At 31.3% G+C, this 20,152-nt stretch overlaps 1 protein-coding gene across 1 annotated transcript in view; it reads right to left on the bottom strand.

The window, feature by feature from the left end:
* Nucleotides 1-20,152, bottom strand: part of LOC113384923 (eIF-2-alpha kinase GCN2) — a 635,046-nt gene that overhangs the window by 16,538 nt on the left and 598,356 nt on the right. Inside the window, exon 30 of the mRNA XM_026622699.1 lies at nucleotides 10,414-10,580. Coding sequence (XP_026478484.1) covers nucleotides 10,414-10,580 — 167 coding nt within the window. The remainder of the gene's footprint in view (nucleotides 1-10,413; nucleotides 10,581-20,152) is intronic.

The following is a 20,152-nucleotide window of genomic DNA, read 5'->3' on the forward strand; positions in this document are numbered from 1 at the left end:
AAAGTCGGAAAATTCAAGTACCTCAATGAAAAAAAACTTTTAAGGAATACTGGCTGAACCCAACTTTCACAAACAACTATTTTGATTTTAGCTAGCACAACAGTTCAAAAAAATTGTCGCAAGAGAATGGCACACAATTACACTTTTACCAAGCAAAGTGTAAGCGACCATTCAAAGTAGTGGTGAAAAATTTGCACCACAATACCGACATCGAAACACTTACACAAGAAATTATCGCTGTCTGTCACAAGGTCGCACACATTTACACAATGAAACACAGAGTTACAAAAGCTTTACTTGAAGTTTTGTAGTGGAATTCGAGAAAAGCAATAACAATATAGATTTTTAATCTATCGAATACCTTTACAGAACAAAAGTTACCATAGAAGCAAAGCGTCATAGAAGAGAAGTTCCGCAGTGTACAAGGTGTCAAAATCTTGGGCATACCAAAAATTATTGTTTACGTTTCGCATGCTGCGAATTATATTTACAAAAAACATCTAACGATAGATTGCCCCTGGAAGGACCCAGTCAACGCCGGCGTTAAATGTTCTCTTTCCTGATCAGCCTAGTGACAATTTTCAATCTTTCGTCCATCCAAACGTTTCCTCCTTAGATGCTACTTGTAGAAGCATAAACAGTAACAGAAACCACAGGGATGAGCAAGGCGGACTGTCGTCAGACAATCAACAGCAATTAATTACTCAAAATCACCAACAAACAGACATGCAAGAACTAAAATCAATGACAAAAACTCTCATAGACCAAATGAGCACTATGCTGAACACTCTGACGAACCTTTTACTTTTAAGAAAATGATGGCTTTATACTACAAACTATGTACATGGAACGCCAACGGGCTTGCGCAGCACCTCTAAGAAGTAAAACAATTTTTTCGTCATAACGATATTGATATAATGTTAATGTGAAACACATTTTACTAGCAAATGCTACCTCAACATTCCACAATATACGAAATACAGCACCAGACGACAAACCACGTGGTGTAACAGTGATCATAATAAAGCCTAAAATCAAATATTCTCTGTTACAACCATACTGCAACAATTTTCTACAAGCCCCTCAAAACATGAAATATTTAAACAATAATTTGACATTTTTTTGACTTTTCAGTACTCTAATAAATTTGTTCATAGTAGATGCGATGTGAACGCTTCGAATGTAAGTAATCGTACAAAAATCTTCTGCATAATAATAATTGAAGTAATCGAATAATATTTTACCACGCTTTCAGTCAGTGAATGTCTCTTTACTGAATTAAATTAATACTCCAGTTCACAACAAATCCTTCCCCCGAGCGGACGTGTTGCGTGAACTCCTATGCAAATAACTTTAATGGATATAATCCATAATCAATATAAGTAGAGTATCAAATAGTAACGCGCTATGTGTGTTGTAGTAATCATATACTTTAGTGTAATAAATCAGTGTTTTTGTTATATTATTGTGTGAATAATTTTCAACAAATCACTGTGACAAATTTACTTCACCCTTCGGGGTGGACAGATTTTCCATTACGGAAACAATTAAAGTGCTTGTACTGTACGACGATTCACATGTTCTAAATGCCACTAAACTAAATTGCGTCCTATGGTCGTTTATCTAATGCAGACAATATTCAACAATCTATTCAAGGCGTTTTACAAGGCATGACAGTGACTGATTCAATTGTAATATGTCATCAAAATCAAAATATGCCCCAACAATAATTTTCGCTTCAAACATGCAATACGAAAAATATTTGTACAACTAATCCGAGTCATTCGTGGCAACTTGTTACAACAAGAAATATTGTATAAAGCAAGAAGCGCAAATTATCTGATTTTACTAGTAACACTCCGGTTTCTCTCTCAAACAGATTCTCAAACAGTCGCCAAGCACTACTAACATTACTACTAACAATGATGTTTTTTTAACTCCGAACCAGAAAATTTTAAAGATATGACACAACATTATTATTGATTTCGTACAATACACTTCCCACTCCTTAAAGAACAATGCAATTAAAATAATATGTATGAATTCTGATGTTTCCAGAAAACTAAACATTTGCGTACAACAAATGAATTTCATCATACTTATCAATTAAAAGATGAAGGAGCGTACTTAGAAATAGATATCATACCACAGACATTTTTGAAATCAAAAATAAGTGCGTAAAAAAGTGTGACGAAAGAAGAAATAATACAAACATATTTTACCGACAAACTAGGAAGCCGTTAAATTTATTTTACCTCGATCTTGAACCCGCAAAAAACAACAAAGACATATGCAGTTTAACACAGATTTTTATTTTAATAACATAATTCGCATAGAACCACCACATTATAATAAATCCGTTCTTCAATGTAAAATATGCCAACTATTCGGTAGCACTCAACGATATTGTAATAAGCCGTTTACTTGTTCTCGTTGTGGTAAAATTTATTTTACCTCGATCTTGAACCCGCAAAAAACAACAAAGACATATGCAGTTTAACACAGATTTTTATTTTAATAACATAATTCGCATAGAACCACCACATTATAATAAATCCGTTCTTCAATGTAAAATATGCCAACTATTCGGTAGCACTCAACGATATTGTAATAAGCCGTTTACTTGTTCTCGTTGTGGTAACAATCATACTACATCAGACTGCAAGAAACCGTAAAAAGTTTTAAATTATTGTACAAACTGCAACGAAAATCATGCAGCTAGTTACAGGCGTTAAATGACCACGCTAATCCGGAATCTGCTTCAGACATATCTGTAATAACAAGCGAGACCCACTTTACTAGCTTCTCTTTCTGCAAAATTCCAAATTACACATTACAATACTGCAATCACCCCGATGATACAGCTCATGGAGAATCAGCCATTCTAATCAAGAATTCAATAGACCGCACCAAACTTCGCCGTACCAAAAAGAACACATACTAGCAACAACAATACTCATCAAGATGTACCATTACAAACTGTCAATCTCTGCTGGGAGTGCTGTGTACAGCCTTTTAGAACATAACATTAAGAAACAGATTATGGACACTTTTTCCATCAACTGGGTGCAAGATTTTTTGTAGGTGGTGATTTCAACTGCAACTGACTGAGGTATCTTAATATAGACTAATATCCATGCAATATCTAAACTGTTCGAGAGGATCCTTTTGAACCAAATCAACAATGTGCTTCCTCCAGATTGATTCCCCTATTATCACTTCGGCTTTAGACGTGAACGTTCGATTACACAACAAGTTCACAGGATTATTGACACTGCACACAAGTTATTCGAAGATAAACGAATAGGTAGCGCTTATTTCTAAAAGATGGCTCGATATGTAAAAGCACTACAAGATGGCTCGACCGTTTGTGAAGGTGTTGATACTTGGGTTGCTCGTTCACTACTGACAGGTTATTGTCTAAGAAGGCCGCACACACTCCGTATTTAGACAAACAGCAGCAATACCGCTTTGACGGTGTTGTTTTCACTTAGGCTGCTCCGTCGTTACTGGCTGGCTAGCTACTAAAAAGGCCGCAACACTTCGAGTTTGCACAAATAGCAGCAATTCCGCTTTCACTCACACGATGGTGTTGGCACTTGAGCTGCTCCCGCGCTACTGACTCGCTCGCTACTCGCGAACTCTTTCCCGAACATACGTTAAAGTATTAAAAATTGGTCAAAGAATAACGTCTTTTTTATACAAAATATAGTTATAAAAGCAAGAAATATAAATGCCAAAAGTGTTTGCTTAAAACTTTCTAACAAATTCATCACAATTGTTGTTCTAATAGTTCAAGTTATATTATGATATATTATTTCAAACGACTTACATTGACTGAATTGTTCTACATATCAGCGATATTGTTAAATTCTTCAATATTTAAATACGATGACGTGATTCTAAATAAAATATTTGTTTCTGCCAATCAATAAAATCATTGTTGCATGTACTATAAATGCAAAAAAGTTGATTAAAAGATATTTTGATACGCATGCTTATGTTGGATTATTTATTGTAATAATAATTAGCACTAGTGATATACATTAATAACTATTTCAAGTATTTATTAATAATCAGCATCGTCGTCATCTCGTTCGCCATCATGATGATATATCACTATTTGAGGAAATGTAAAGTTAAGAAGTGCATTTATGGCTATTACTTTCATATTATTCGACTTCGAATGGCCTCCATCTCCATTTAATAATTTTCCTGTTGTATATATATATATATATATATATATATATAATGATTTTCGTCGCCGTCTCCTACGCGATCTTCAGTAACAATTATTGGAGGGAAAATTGTCGACGTATTCTTTATGGAAGCTCTGAAAAACTCGCAACCGCGGTTATGCTTCCAATTTTTTTGCCAACATCGCATTTGTCTCCACTCTCATACTCTTTATAGCAGATATCATTTAAATCTTACAGCTTTATCATGCTATTATGAAGAGCTATTGATATACGACGCATGCGGTCAACGCCAATTGGAAACCAATAATACTAAATAACAGTTACATGTTTGCATCAACTGAATTCATTTAAACAGATATGAATAATTTGCAATGAAATATATTTATTTATTATTATTATTATTATTATTAATTTGCAATAAAACATTTCTTCTTATTATCATTTTATGTAAAGTAAATGTGAAGTAAAACATTTATTTATTTATTTATTTATTTATTTATTTATTTATTTATTTAAATATATAGCCCACAGATTTCTCCAAGAGGACTCAAAAATACAATTATTTTACATAATGAATAACAATTAAAATATATACAAAATTACAATATATAGTTAATAACATAAAATGCTTAACATAAAATTACATGTGGAAAAAGAAGATATAATGCAGAATGTAACAATAATATTTATAAACAGAATAAGAAAATAATAAGATATTTGAAAAGAAAATAAAAAGATTAACTTGTGCAGATGAAGATTATTTGATTAGGTGAAGTGTTGTGAATATCTATTTCATTATTAATTAAGTTAAAGTTACAGGACATAAGTAAAATTGGCGAATTAAGAGAGAATTAGATTTAGGGGTAGGATAATTGAAAAATAATTGTGAACGCGAAGATAGCCTTGGAACATTAAAGGATAGTTGATTGAGAATAAGAGGACAGTTTATAGAATTATTGCAAAGCTTAAATAAGAACATAATTGTACAGATAAATCGACGTGAGGCAAGGGAAGGAATACCAAATTCTTTTAGTAAAGTGTTGTGGTCAAAGCCACGTTCAGGGTAAATTTTATATGTTTTATAATAAAGGTATTTCAGAAATTTTCGCTGAACCTTCTCTATCGCATCAGAGTTGTTGATATGATGAGGATAGCAAATAATCGAACCGTATTCTAATTTTGAACGTACAATAGAATAGTACATGCAAAGGAGTGCATTGGTAGACTTAAATTGTTTACAATTTCTCAGTATCAAACCTAAAGATTGATGTGCTCTATTACAAATATCAGTTACATGATCTGTGACAAACAAACCAGAATCAAATAGAACACCTAAATCGGAAATTTTATTACATCTATCAATGCTGGTGTTAGAAATTTTATAATAAAAAAATATTGGAACGCGCTTATGTGTAAAACTAAGAATCTTGCACTTAGATATATTTAGATGTAATTTGTTATAGATACACCAAGATTGGAAAAGGTCAAGTTGAGACTGTAATAATAAGCAGTCATCAATAGAATTTATTTTGAGATATAGTTTCAGATCATCTGCAAATAATAAATGTGGACAGCTAATAATATCAGAAATGTTTTTAATAAAAATAATAAATAGTAGTGGACCAAGAATGGATCCCTGAGGAACACCTGAACTAATATTTTCAATGTTGCTCAAGAATCCATTAAGATAGACAAACTGTTTACGATTATGAAGATAACTCTTAAAAAAGTGAATAAGTGAAGAATTAAGACCTATCTTAGATAATTTAGTAAGAAGAATGTTATGATCAATTTTGTCAAAAGCTTTACTGAAATCAGTGTAAATAACGTCAACTTGTCCATTGATGTCAAGATTCTCATATATATATTGTTTAATACAAATTAAATTTGTTATCGTAGAACGGGCAGGCATGAATCCATGTTGATTAATAGAAATTAAAGTTCTAACAGAAGGAATTAGTTCTCTATAAATATTTTTTTCAAATACCTTAGCAAAGTTTGATAATAATTAGTAATGTTTGATGTAACACCTTGTTTAAAAGTTGGAACTAATCGTGCAATTTTCCAACAATTTGGAAAAGTGTTTGTACGCAATGATAGATTAAATAAAAATGCAAGTGGATCAGATAGAGTAGATGAGCAATCACGTATAAAGAAAGATGGAATACCATCGAAACCAAATATTTTGGAGTTCTTAAAACTTGCTATTGCAAGTTGCACAGTACTAGAATCAATTTCACCTATATCAATCATGATTCTATCATTATGATCAAATAAAATAAAGTAAGAATTAAATGCATCAACAATAGCATCAGGAGAATCATAATATTTGTCTAGATAGCACAATCTATTAGGAATAATATTAGAAGCAGTTTTATTATGCAAAAAAGACCAGAAATATTTTGGATTAAGCGAATGAATTATAGGCATCTTTCATAAGTGTTTTTATTAATTTCCTGTACAATTTAAAATTTTCATAATAGAAAGTGATATTGGTTAACTTGTATTTATTATGATAGTATTATATTTCTTCATACGGAGGTTTCTGATAATATCAGAATTAAACCAAGGCTTAAATTTATTGGAAGCAAATTTCTTTGTTTTAGGAACAAATATATCTAATAAGCTATAAATTGTAGCGTAAAAAAGATCACATGCATCATTAATGTCAGAACATGTATACAAAGAACTCCACGATGTATTTAAAATTTCCCTGTAAAGATTAGGATAATCCGCTTTGTGGAAATTGTAATGATAGTTATTTTTATTAAATTGCAAAGTATTGGGTGTGGAAAAAGAAGATGTAAGGGAAACAGAAATATAAAGAATAGGATGATAATTGTCCTCAGGTAAAAGGGGTTCGGTATCATGAATTATGTTGCAAAAGTAAGAACAAAACACTAAATCCAACAATCTGCCACTGATATTGATAACAGAATTATATTGGTTGAGACCAGATAAGTTAATAAAATTATAGATAAAGTTACATTTTGCATTAGTAAGATTATGAGATAATTGATCGAAATGTGGAACATTGAAATCACCAATAATTAAAACATTTTTGTCAGAAACATAAGATTCTAGTAGATCAAGGAAAGCTTCAAAATTCTCAGTAGATGCATCAGGTGGAACGTAAACGGTCAATACTAATATGCTTGAATTCTTGAGGATACACTTGCACCCAACAATATCAATCATTGGAAGGGATTCACAAATAAAGTTCAATTTCAAAGGTTCACAAGTAATATATTTTTTAACTGCAAGAAGTACACCACCACCGCAATATTTATTGTTGATACCATAAGTTCTATCACATATGAAAACATTGAAACTGTCGCAAAAAAATTCAGAGTTGTGAACATCGTTCCTAAGCCATGTTTCATAAAAGACGACGAAATCATAATCAAGAAAACTAGACGCGAGCAGGCAGTCAGAAATTTTAGTGTTGAGTCCACTAACATTTTGATAGTAACATGTAAAGACATTACTATCTGTGGGCAAAATTAGTTTAAAGAAACGATTCGAGGAACGCCATTAATGTATTTAATTTTAGGATTAACTTCACTTTTTTTCTCGCGTTCAAGTAGCTGAGCTTTTAGTCTTTGATAATAAAGTTGTTGCCTTGGTGTCCGATCCTCAGTGATGATCAAATTCTTGAAGTGGTCATTATCTTTAATTTTCTTGCAGTAAAACAACATTTTCTTTGGTAAGTTATTATCCTTAAAGATAATTTTAAGCGGTCTTGGCTTAGTCCTTTTCAAATCATATTTACCCAATCTAAATAGTTCGAAGCTCGACGGAACACAAGGTACTCCTAATGAAGCTTCAAATATATTGTTAACCATATTTGTATCAACACTTTTATCGTAACTGTTTACGTCATTAAGAGGCTCTTTGGCGTTATATATTATGATATTATATGGACGTTTATTGCGTTCAGAAGTCTCTTGAACTAATGCTTCAAATTGACCATCATCCAAAATATTATTGTTGCAAGACCTACGATCTTTTAGTGCAGCTATTTCTCGTTGTAGCTGCATTAACATACTCTTGATATCATTAAGGTCATTACCAAGATTAGCACATGTATTGCAATTCCACATTATTCCTTTTTTTGATGATATTGCTCGAACATCAGTCAAGCTCAAGTTCACGGATGAATACCTAAACTTAGTTTTGCACGAAATACATGTCACCATCTTGTCTAAGGCAACTGCAATACTACAGCATGAACACGTATTTTCCGAATTCATAATTATATGCTTATTTCACTTATTTAAGCGATGTTTACAACAATATTCAACAATTTTATGATTAGAAAATATTTATATTAAATTCAAAATATTTTATATGATTTTGACAATGATGTTTTTTTGTTTTTTTTTTAATTTAAATCTGTCGTTATCATAAATTTCAAATGATAGAAATATTTCTTACTGTTAATCCTTGTAAATTATAATTCATGAGGCGAGTAACGGCTATGAGTATTGTCATCTGAAAAGTAGACTAATGTCAGGCAAGTACCCATACTCAAAGGCTAACTCAATGTAAGTACCTGATAGTACATTTAAAATTATGATCATGTTAATTTTAGAATCGAAGACAAAACATCGCGCACTGAAAATTAAATAGTAAGATGAACAAAAGACAATCTAGCTACTAATCACTGCACATAGTTCAAGGAAACTTAGCTAGTTGGTGGCATTTTATCTTGAGGCAAATCGCAGAAACTTCCCGATAGATGTAATAAATAATTTATCAACCAAAATTAAGATTAAGATAAAATTTTCAACTGTTTATATCCAAAATAGGGTTTTAAATTTCACTTAGGTTGCGATTTCTAATTAAATTCCCTTGACACGGTTAAATTGTATGTGATTATATCAATTATAGTGCACAATCCGTGCTTGTTTAACCTAAAATTGTCGCTTATTATGTCCAAATTTCAATTAATGTACATAATTCAGCAAAATTCCGTCGCTATGTAAATTTTCATGAAAAACGTCGATACATTTTTTTAAGAAACTTAATATTTTTTTAAAATATTAAGTACCTGCTATAAGAAAGTACTGGCATAAACACATATATCATTTAAATTAATAGAAACATTTTTTACACAAGTAGAGAAATTTTATAGACTACCCACTTTGCTACTGATTCCAAGTCAATTTCTAATGGCTTGACTGATCTTTTCGCTAGTATAATTGCGGCTCCTCCTTATGGATTTCATACCAATAGCTTCTAAATTTGTGAAATTGAAATTTGACTTATCACATTACAAAAGCGACTTTTTACACAAGTTTTTGCCAACTTTATTAATTTTTAAAATTAAACTACTTGTCGTAGGCCTAAAATAGTATAGGCCTTCATAGTATATAGAGTATGTTCTTTGCGACCATGATATCTATCAGCATAAAAAGTTTCGTTGAACAAAAATTATCAACAGTCAATTACGAAAAAACGGCTCAGGCGATCTTTGTCCAAAAATAATCAGCATAATTCCCAATTAATATCTTTCGAATAGTTTTGAAATTTTTAAAATCAATTGAAAATTTCAAGATAAAGTGTGAACGAATTTGTTTCCATTGTTGTGCTATTTACAAAGAAAAGTATTGGCTGATAAAACTGGTCGTATAAAACTGACAAACGCTAGTTCTTATCAAGTTACTCCAAATGGATTGATGGTTTGAAATCGATCAAGCTCTTTTTGAGAAAACATCGGCAAAAGGTCAAAAAACTGACTCACATACACCCACATACTTTCTTCAAATATGGGCTCATTCGATTCAGAATGACTTGAAACGTCGAGAAAATATAAATTAGCAAACCGGATGTTAGACGGAAACAAACTTTCCCTCCGTAAGTTAAAATAGTAAGAATGATCCAACGACCAAAGAGAATGCAATCTGTCGTTGAAGCAGAAATTGTGAAAAAGTAAAACTCAATCATTGGGTTACAGACTTTAATTATTGTAATCCATACGATTGTTAATTTTATAAATTTGGATATATCTCTCATTTGAAAATTAAAATCTGTCATCAATTATCAAATGTTAATGAAACAATACAGTTCTAGGGATTTTGTATTTTTAAAATATTTAGAATATTACTCATTATCTAACAGGAATAAATGTAAAATTTTTGTGTCTTATAATAATAAAGCAAGTATGTATTTAAACGAAATGATAAAACATCATGTGTATGTGTATACTTACAATTCAATTGTTTCTAAAACAGCCTCATTTAATGCTCTTTCTCCCCTAGCATCGTATATTTTATCAGCCAATGTCGTCATCTCATTGCTTCGCAAATTTAGACAAAATACTTGCACACTGCATCGAGAATTTAATCTTGAGAGAGCTCGTGACATATGACATTTCGCCTGCATAATAATAATAATAAATAAATATATTTCAGTAAATATAAATATGTACATATTTCTTATTTCGTTCGAATTTTTACCCGTGGGTATATTATCCATCATATCTGGTAAAACAACAGTTAATATTTAAAACATAAAAGTTGTGACATATTTATGGGACAAAAAATAGAGGAAAGAAAAATTTTCCTCCAAAAAAAAAAACAATAAAAGAAAATAATATTTAATATAAAAGCAATATTTATAATAAAAGATAATTACACAAAGAATCAAGAAAAACAAAACAAAAGATTTATTCGCTCTGGAAAAAAATTCGTAACGAGCCAAGTATCATCCGCTGCTCTGGGTCGATCAGTATATAGTTTGGCATGGCGTGTTTGCCAGCCAAACCATGTTTTTAGTAAATTGGCCGAGACCCGCGATGTTGGTATTAGGGTGACTCCCACATTTTTGGTAAAAATTTTCGGTGAGCTTCTTTATATGGTCGGTAGTATTGTCGGTACGTTAGTTCGTTCATGTATGTATTTTGTAGAGTAGTAATGTCTAGTCATTGGGTCTCTTCTTTTGGTAACTACTAGTCGTGGTGTCTTATTTTGTACTGTCTTTAGTTTCTGTAAGTTCGTCTTGGTCGTCACACTCGATACTGGAGCGGCGTATAGTATTAATGTTCTGATCAGTGTGAGGTAGAGTGTCCGCTTGTTCTCCACGCTTATCGGGCTGTTGTGGTTCAAGAGAGGTCTCAGTAGATTTAACATCCCGTAAGCCTTTCGTCTGTTAAAATTGGGAGTAGTGCGGAGTGTCGTTCTTTAAAACCGTATTGTGTGTCAGGTAAGATTTTGTTGTGTCTTATGTGTTTGTTCAGTCTTTTGAGTAGTAACTTTTCGTCTATCTCACTCATCTTGAGGAGACTGATCGATCTGTAGTTCTGTGGTATGTCCGGCTCTTTCCTTGGCTTCACTATTGGAAATAGGGTGAAAGTTTTCCATGAAGCAGGAAAGCAGCCTTTCATCATAACTCTGTTTATTATGCGGGTAAGTAGAATGAAGGCGTTCGTCGGTAGTTGTTTAAGTATTGTGTTTTGCAGTCCGTCGGGTCTTGGTGCTTTTTTGTTCGGTAATTTTTAACTATTGTTTGACGTATTAGCATTTTGTTTATATATGTTTTTTCAATTTTTTTTTGCCAATATCTGCTGGTGTCGTTGCGCAATTGTCGTCAGATAATTTGAGTGGTGGTATGGATGTTGGTTTCCGCATCAGTCTTTTTGCGGTTTGTGTGGGTCAGTATTTATGTTACCGAGTCTTTTGGTCCAAGTGTTGTTTCGGTGGTCACGTATTTCATTAGAAATAATTTTTGTCAGTCTGTTCACATGTTCTTTGAGTAGTCTGTCACAGGTACGTTGCTACAGTTTCTTCGTATGATTTTTAAGTTTTAATTTCAATAAAATGTGTTCTAGTAAGTCGTTGGCTGGTGGTGTTCTTGAGTCTAGTGTCGTAATAGACTTTTGCACAGCGTCCGTTATTGTCTGTATAAGGTGTGTTACAGCCTCCTCAATGTCAGTGTTGGTATCGATTGGCATTGTGTGTAGTGTGTTGTCTGTGATAATGTCTCTAGAGTAATATAGAAATTTGCGTTTGGGAGTCTGTTCGATGTCTAGTCTGTCTGGAGTGGTCATAAAAACTGGGTTATGGTCGGAGTTAAAAAGTGTTTTTGTTATGGGTTCGGATATTACGTGTGAATTTTTTGTCAATGACAAATCGATCGTGCTGTGATGGTGTGTCAGTACGGTGGCGTATGTCAGGATAGTGTAGTTGAGCGTCTGTGGTGTTGTGTTCGGGCAGGTATTCATAAAGTATGTTTCCGTTTGCATTGTTGAAGTTGCAGTTCCAAGATGTGTGTTGTGCGTTAAAGTCTCCTGCCATAAGAACAAATCTGTTCGAGTTCAGTAGTCTTTGTAAGTTCGTATATTGCAGTCCGCTTGCCGGGATGTTAATCGATATTATAATTATTTTTTGACCGCTCTTGTATACATTTATAGCTGTTATTTCAAAACCGCACGCTGTCAGGTTTGGCACTTATTAATATCACAGTGCCGCCCCATCCGCGTGCGTCCGTCTGTCTGTCGTTTCTATAAATTTTGTAGTTGTTGATGTAGAGTCTGTCCGTAGGTTTCAGATATGTTTAGTTGATCAGTATAATTTCCAGATCGTATTCTGTTATCGTCTGTCTCAGTTCGTCAAGGTTATTTTTTAAGTCCATTTGAATTGAAATGCATTATTTGTCAGTCTTGTGATTGGTTTATGGGGATGATGTAAGAAAGTTTAAAACTGTTGTGTATTTGTCGTTATAAGTCATGTTTATGTTTAGTGTTTTTGTCGGTTTGTATAGCTCACTGAAAATTTGCTTTACCTGGGGATCCCCAAATAGCTTCCCGATCTCGCCAATAGCAAAGAGTCGATAAATAGCAGACGGTGCTGATCTTGGTGATGGACCACCGGTCCAGCCTTCAGGTAGTGTGAACTGGAGCGGAGGTCGGTATGATGTCCGTGGGACAGGGAGTTGAGGATAAGCAGGTTTGATGTTGGTCGAAAGACACTCTGGTTCGACACTATCAATATTTGTGTAACAGAAAAATAATAAAAATCAATAATTGGTGATTAAAAGACCTTGAATTTTCATTTATATACCTTTATACGTATCTTTTATTTTTTAAAATAGATTTTTTTTCATGAAATCATGAGCTTTTTGGAAATCGTTTGCACTAAAGTTATGGTATTTTCTAGAATCCGTCAAGATCTCTTAAACCAAGTTGATTCCAGAGGGAATACGATTACTTTTAATTTTGGTGGAAATGGCACTCAAAAACTATTTGCTTTGAATGAAAAAAAAACATTGAATGCGTCTTTTATCTGCATGATAGCTCACTCATTTTACACGCAAAAATACTCATTTTAAAGCTTATTTTGAGTACTATAAAACCCCATTTTCATACCTAGCCTAATATTGTTCCTGGAACAATTTACAGAACACCGATTTATTAAGATTTTATTTGATATAATTTTGTTCATTACATGACTTTTGTTTAAATGTATATTTTTAGAAATATTTGCAAAAAACGATGAATAAAGCAAAAAACAACAAATTTTCAGTAGCCAGTAACTTGAAAAGTAATTTCTTTTTTGAAAAACATTATTAAACTTTTTTCTCTTCTAATTAGTTCTTTTATCGATATTCTACGTTTGTTTGAAAGAGATACAATTGCACAACTGAAAATAGATGTACTTTTAAACTTGAGAGTAGGATGAACCTAATTCCAAAATTTCATGCAAATTGGATCACATTAAAAATATTCAGACCCAAAATGCTCCATGGCCTTGAGTAAATATTTCGTATCCAAAGCCAAACATATGAATTTTTGACACAATGAAACTTCTAAATAATTGTTTGAATTAGATGTAAGTGGAATTCTGTCTTAAGGCAATTAGGGCATCGTGCCTTAAGGCAAATTGCTGGAACTTCCCGTACCGCAATTCAAAATTCTAGAAATTAAAAATAATCAATAATAATAATCAATAAAAGTTGATCAATAAATAATAATAATAGTACCATATTAAATCATTCTATCTTAAATCATTTATTTTGAAATATTTTAGAAATTCTGAACTTTTTTTCAAAGCAATCGTACTGCTTTAACTGCATAAAGACGAAATATCAAAGCGCGTAAGCGCCGCGTCGCCGTCTAACGCGTAAACATTGGTACGGAACCCATAGGAATGTAAACAAAATGTATACTTATTCTTAAAATCTCTATAAAATATCTGATAATTTGATGTGGATATGCCTAATGTTCATTTTTGACCGCCAAATAGCTCGTTTTTTTACTTTTTCCTCCATATCTACAAAGTTATTGAACCTGCCTTTCCAAAAATTGAACAGTTGTTCATTTAGTCAATACAAATGAAATGTTTTTTGAATTATTCAAATCGGATGCTCCGTTCTCTTAAAAACTGAGTTACCGTTTTCGGCACTTTTTGCCCCGTATCTTCAGAACGGCTAGACCTGCCTTCGCCAAAAACTAATCAGCACGTCCCCTTATCAATACGTTTTTTGAATTATTCAAATCGGTTGATCCGTGTTCCCGAAATCGTCAACGAAAATTAGTATCCGCACATACATACATACACGCACACACACACACATACATCCATTTTTTCTAAGGTATGACAAAATGTTCAGAAGGTTTTAAAACGTAAAGATCTATAAAAATTTTCATTTTCGATTTTTTTTCCGGTTACTATAACTTGCCCTACGGGAAGTTAATAAGTAAATTATTTTTGTATCGTGATTTGGTAAAGTAAGGCAAAACATGACTGCATTTAAAAGTTAAAAAATAATAATCAGTCAAAGTGAATTATAGGCTAAGTTAGATGTGCGATCATTGACAAAAGCATGCGCAGACTGCATTTGTTTTTAATGCCAAACTAAGCTTTAAATATTTTTAAGGTTAAACAATGATAAGCGGTTTTTTGTAATTTTTTCCATTTATTTCTACAATCTAACTATATTTCTATGAATCTAAAAATTCTAGAAAATTTCCCGAACAAACTTCAGGAAGATTCATGAAAATCAGAAATATTTTATATATAAGATATATATATATATATATATATATATATATATATATATATACTAGATGACCCGACAGACGTTGTCCTGTACCCACCTCTACGTTTTTTTAATATCCTATACTAATATTTATACCGTTCAGTTAAAAATAATCATTATTGTTTTTCGAGTTACTATTTACACCAATATATGAGTGATGTTAAATGTAGTACTGTTTCAAATAAAATGATCATTCTCAATTCCCACAAATAACACTTTAATTATCCCTTTAACAAATATTAAAATATCTTCCATAAAATTATATATTAAAAATTATACACTGCGATTTATAGAACAAATTTATTTCCAATAGCTCAATTTATTTTATTGAATTTAAGGGTTATACAATATTTTTAGACATACCTGTAGATGTGGATGTTTAAATAAATGATTTTTTGTTTATTCACGGCTAAAACATTGTTTTTCTAAATTTATCACCATGTATTTATTGTCATAGCGTAGATACACGTGTTGAAAATTGAAATCTTTTAGAAAGTATAACAAATTCAGAAAGAATTAATATATAGCATGCGGTCAAGGTACAATATCACCTTGGATTTTTCTACCCAAAATAATTGCTTCAATAATGTTGCCTACAATTTTTATAATTTCGTACAATATTTTTACTGGCTTTTAGTATTTTAATATCTAAATTGCATTTTTCACACTAATAATTCAATTAACATTATTACTTAAGTTCATATTTGAAGTGAATTAATTTGTCAAATTTTGTTCACATGTGCTCTATTCAACCTACTATCAACAAATTTATTGCAGTCAATGGAGAGGTAAAAAGCGTATGCCCAGCTAATCTTAATCCAAAGTTCAGAAGTGAAAACGATTTGCATTTCGTCACCACCCCCCGCATTAATTGGATTATAACTCTTTTACTCTGATTTTATCATAACTTGTAATATACTATTTTAAAGGTGATTAAATGAGCTACAACTTTCTTTATCATAAATTTTACCGTAACTTCTCTTATTTTGAAACGGCGAAGGGTTAAAGGGCTCGAAAGACACTCCGGTTGGACAGCCGCGCACTCTTTAAACAATTAGAACTCTATCAATATTTGTGTAACAAAAAATAATAAAAAGCAATAATTAGTCTGAAAAATACCTTGAATTTCCATATATATTATTTATCTCATAGAGATATTATAATGAGAAATTGTTTTTTTTTTTAAATGGATTTTTTTATGAAATCATGAGTTTTTTGATAATCGTTTGTACTAATGTTATGGTATTTTCTAGAATCCATCAAGATCTCTCAAACCAAGTTAATTCTAGATGGAAAACGATTATTTTTAATTTTGGTGGAAATGGCACTCATAAACTATTTGATTTAAATGAAAAAAAAACATTGTATGCGTCTTTTAATTGCATGATAGCTCACTCATTTTACACGCAAAGAAGTACTTTCTTCTAAAGCTTATTTGGAGGTCTATAAAAACCCATTTTCATAATTAACTTAATATTGTTCCTAGAACACTGTAAAATAGCGATTTATTAGGATTTTTATTGATATAATTTTATTTTTATTGATAAAAAACGCAAAAAAGAAACAAATTTTCAGTAGCCAGTAACTTGAAAAGTATGTGTTTTTTTGAAAAACATTATTAAAGATTTTTCTCTTATAATTAGTTATTTTATCCACACCCAACGTTAATACACCACTGAAAAGAAATGGTATCCCCCCGGGTAGTGCAAAAGAGTCTAAATAGTTTTCACTTTTGAACTTGAGAGTAAGATGAGACTAATTCCAAAATTCCAAACGAATTGGAAAACAGTAAAAAAAGTTCAGACCCAAAGCGCTCCATTGAGTAAATATTCCGTACAAAATGCCAACCATATGAATTTTTGACACATGAAACTTCTAAATAATTTTTTGAATAAGTTTTTTTTTTGTATTGTGACTTAGTATAGTAAGGCAAAACGACCGCAAATTGAATATTTTTGAGCGCAATCACTTTGGCTCGTCTCCTTTGCACGAATTCGTACGGCGAATCTGTTCGCAAAGTGCGCAAACAAAATTATTGCAAGCAAAAGCAAACCACGCGCAGTTGAGAACACGATTCGCCGTGCGCGTCAGACGCATGCGCAGACTGTCAGACGCATGTTATATTATTTGCATCTTATATTATTTTAATTATGGCACATCTCAGTTGCTTTTCGACAATAATAATTAAGACATTACATTTTCTTTATTTTTAATCATGAATTTATTATATTTTAATATTGCCTTAGCCTATAAGTGAATAGAAATGTTTGGCAAATGACAGTTGTCATTTGTTTTTAATGTCAAACCATGCCTTAAATATTTTAAAGGTCAAACAATGATAAGCGGTTTTTTGTACTTTTTTCCATTTATTTCTACAATTTAACTATATTTCTATGAATCAAAACATTCTAGAAAATTTCCCGAACAAACTTCAGGAAGATTCATGAAACTCCGAATTATAGTTTAGGAGGATTAATGAAACTTACATTGTTACAGAAGAATTTTATATATAAGATATATATATATATATATATATATATATATATTTTGTAGAGTTTCGAACAAGAATCCAAAAATAATACAAAATAAAAAACAAGAAAAGTTTTTAATAAAACAATTTCTTTATTTAATTATTTGTTTACTGTCAACGTTTCGAAACTAGGTACGTTCCATCTTCAGGACATCTGTCAAGAAACATGATCTTGATGAGATTTAAGCAAACAATATGTTTAGGAATAGAAAATAGATTTTTCTTAAATAATAAATTAATTGTAACAAGTAATAATGTACAGAAATATGATAATATGATCAAAAAGAAAATGATAAAAAAAATGAGTGGATTATCAGAACAGGATATTGAAAATGATAGAAATTTTTTGAAAGTTATGGAAAAATTTTTTAAGAAAGGATTAATGATAAAATTGAATTAATTACCTGTTTGTTTGAATATACGTTAGCACTTTTTCACTAAACAAGAATTTTTGACAAAAAATGAATTTGTGAGTTATTTTTCCGCCGAATAGTTAACTTTTGTAAATCAAAATTACTAAAAGTGTTGTCTTTTTTTAAAATTATTATTTGAAAACAAATAATATTGTATTCGATGTTATACTATTGGCTTTTGGAAACGAACTAATTGTATTTGCTGGTTCATATGTAACACGTGTAAACACTTGAAACAAGAACTGTGAGATTGTATGTGTGTGTTTTTTCATGTTAGGGTGTGAATACTTAAATTATTGAACTTAAAAGGAAGTCGATATTAATTGTTTGTCAAAAAGTGTAAAAAATTTAAATATGAATCATGTAATAGGTTGTGATCTGATCTAATGTTGACACTGTTAGAAACATTCATGAGAATGAGACAACTCTCCGCGAATAACCTCCTAAAGATGCAACTTTCATGATATAAAATCTTTGGAGTGAAATTAAATGAATGGGCGTTTTCTATAGAGTGTTGTACTAGGGTGCTTTTGAAATTTTTTTGTTTATGGTGGACCACACTTAGTTCATGTTGTCTCATTCTCTTGTGTACATATTGGGAGGTTTGTCCAATATATTGAAAAGCACAGTTACAAGAAACAGAATATACTACATTAGTATTGAGATTGGATGGGGTAGGGGATTTAATGTTCGTAAAGAATTAGTTGAAGGAGTGTAAGGATGAGCCTGATACTAAAATGTTTTCTTCTAACAAAATTTTGGCAAAATAATAATATAAATCTTCAACGTATGGTATGCTGCAGTAAATAAGATTGGTGTTTTTGATGTTGGTACTGGTATTGGGAGAATTAATTTGTGTTTTTAAAAAAGTTCGTCTTTTTTGAATAACTGAATGAATGAGATTTTTTGGGTAACCATTTTCAATTAGAGTTATTTTTACTAGGGATAAATTTTGTGGATGGAAAGTTTGGTGAGACAACAAAATAGCATGGTCTGTAAGGGAAATAATAGTGTTTATCTTATAGTTTTCTGGACAGTATGAGGAATAGTGTAAGTATCTACCCGACCATGTAGTTTTTCTATACCAATTTGTTCGAATAAAGTTATTAGTGTTGTAAACGGATACATCCAAGAAATTAAGCCTGTTGTTATTTTGTAGTTCATGTGTGAAAATTATATTATTGTTAAAGTTATTGAAGAGATCTAGTAATGTGTTTTATGATTTATAAATTTGCATACTCTCCTCAGAAATACAGTAAAACAGATTTCATAAAAATTCTAAGTAATATTGAATACAACATTAGAAACAAACAAACAGAATAATATTAGATCAAAACTATGTGACAGACTGATAAAACATATAAAGAAAGTAAATAATAAATTTCAAAACTTTCATTTAAAGAAACTCCACAAAGTCATTTTAGAAACTAAAGCTTTCATTAAATCTAATAATATTATAGTTTGCCCAGCCGATAAGGGTAATATCACAGTCATTCTTGACAAAGAATTTTACAACAATTCCGTCCTTAACCTACTTAAAGATGATACAACATATAATATTTTAACAGAAGATCCCACACAACGTTTTTCTAGAATAGCTTTTAAATTAATCAATGATCTGAAAAACAAAAAAACTAATTTCTGAGAATTTTGCTTTTAACCTAAAAATACAACACCCTATCTCCCCTAAGATGTACTGTCTTCCAAAAATACACAAACCTGAATGCTCTTTCAGACCGATTGTCTCCTACATTGGCTCTCCTTTTTACAATATTTCGAAACTCATTTCTGATGTCCTAAAAAATGTTACAATCAATTCTCCCTATTATGTCAAGAATTCGTACCAATTTGTGAATTTAATTAATAACCGCAACATCCCTGAAAATCACTTATTCTAAGCTTAGATGTGGTCAACCTTTTTACATGTGTCCCACATGAATTAATCCTAAACTCAATCGATAAACGTTTGC

The sequence above is a fragment of the Ctenocephalides felis genome, unplaced genomic scaffold, assembly GCF_003426905.1.
Source record: "Ctenocephalides felis isolate EL2017-DRISC unplaced genomic scaffold, ASM342690v1 CF-g0.4_SCAFFOLD_03571, whole genome shotgun sequence".
NCBI classification, from domain to species: domain Eukaryota; kingdom Metazoa; phylum Arthropoda; class Insecta; order Siphonaptera; family Pulicidae; genus Ctenocephalides; species Ctenocephalides felis.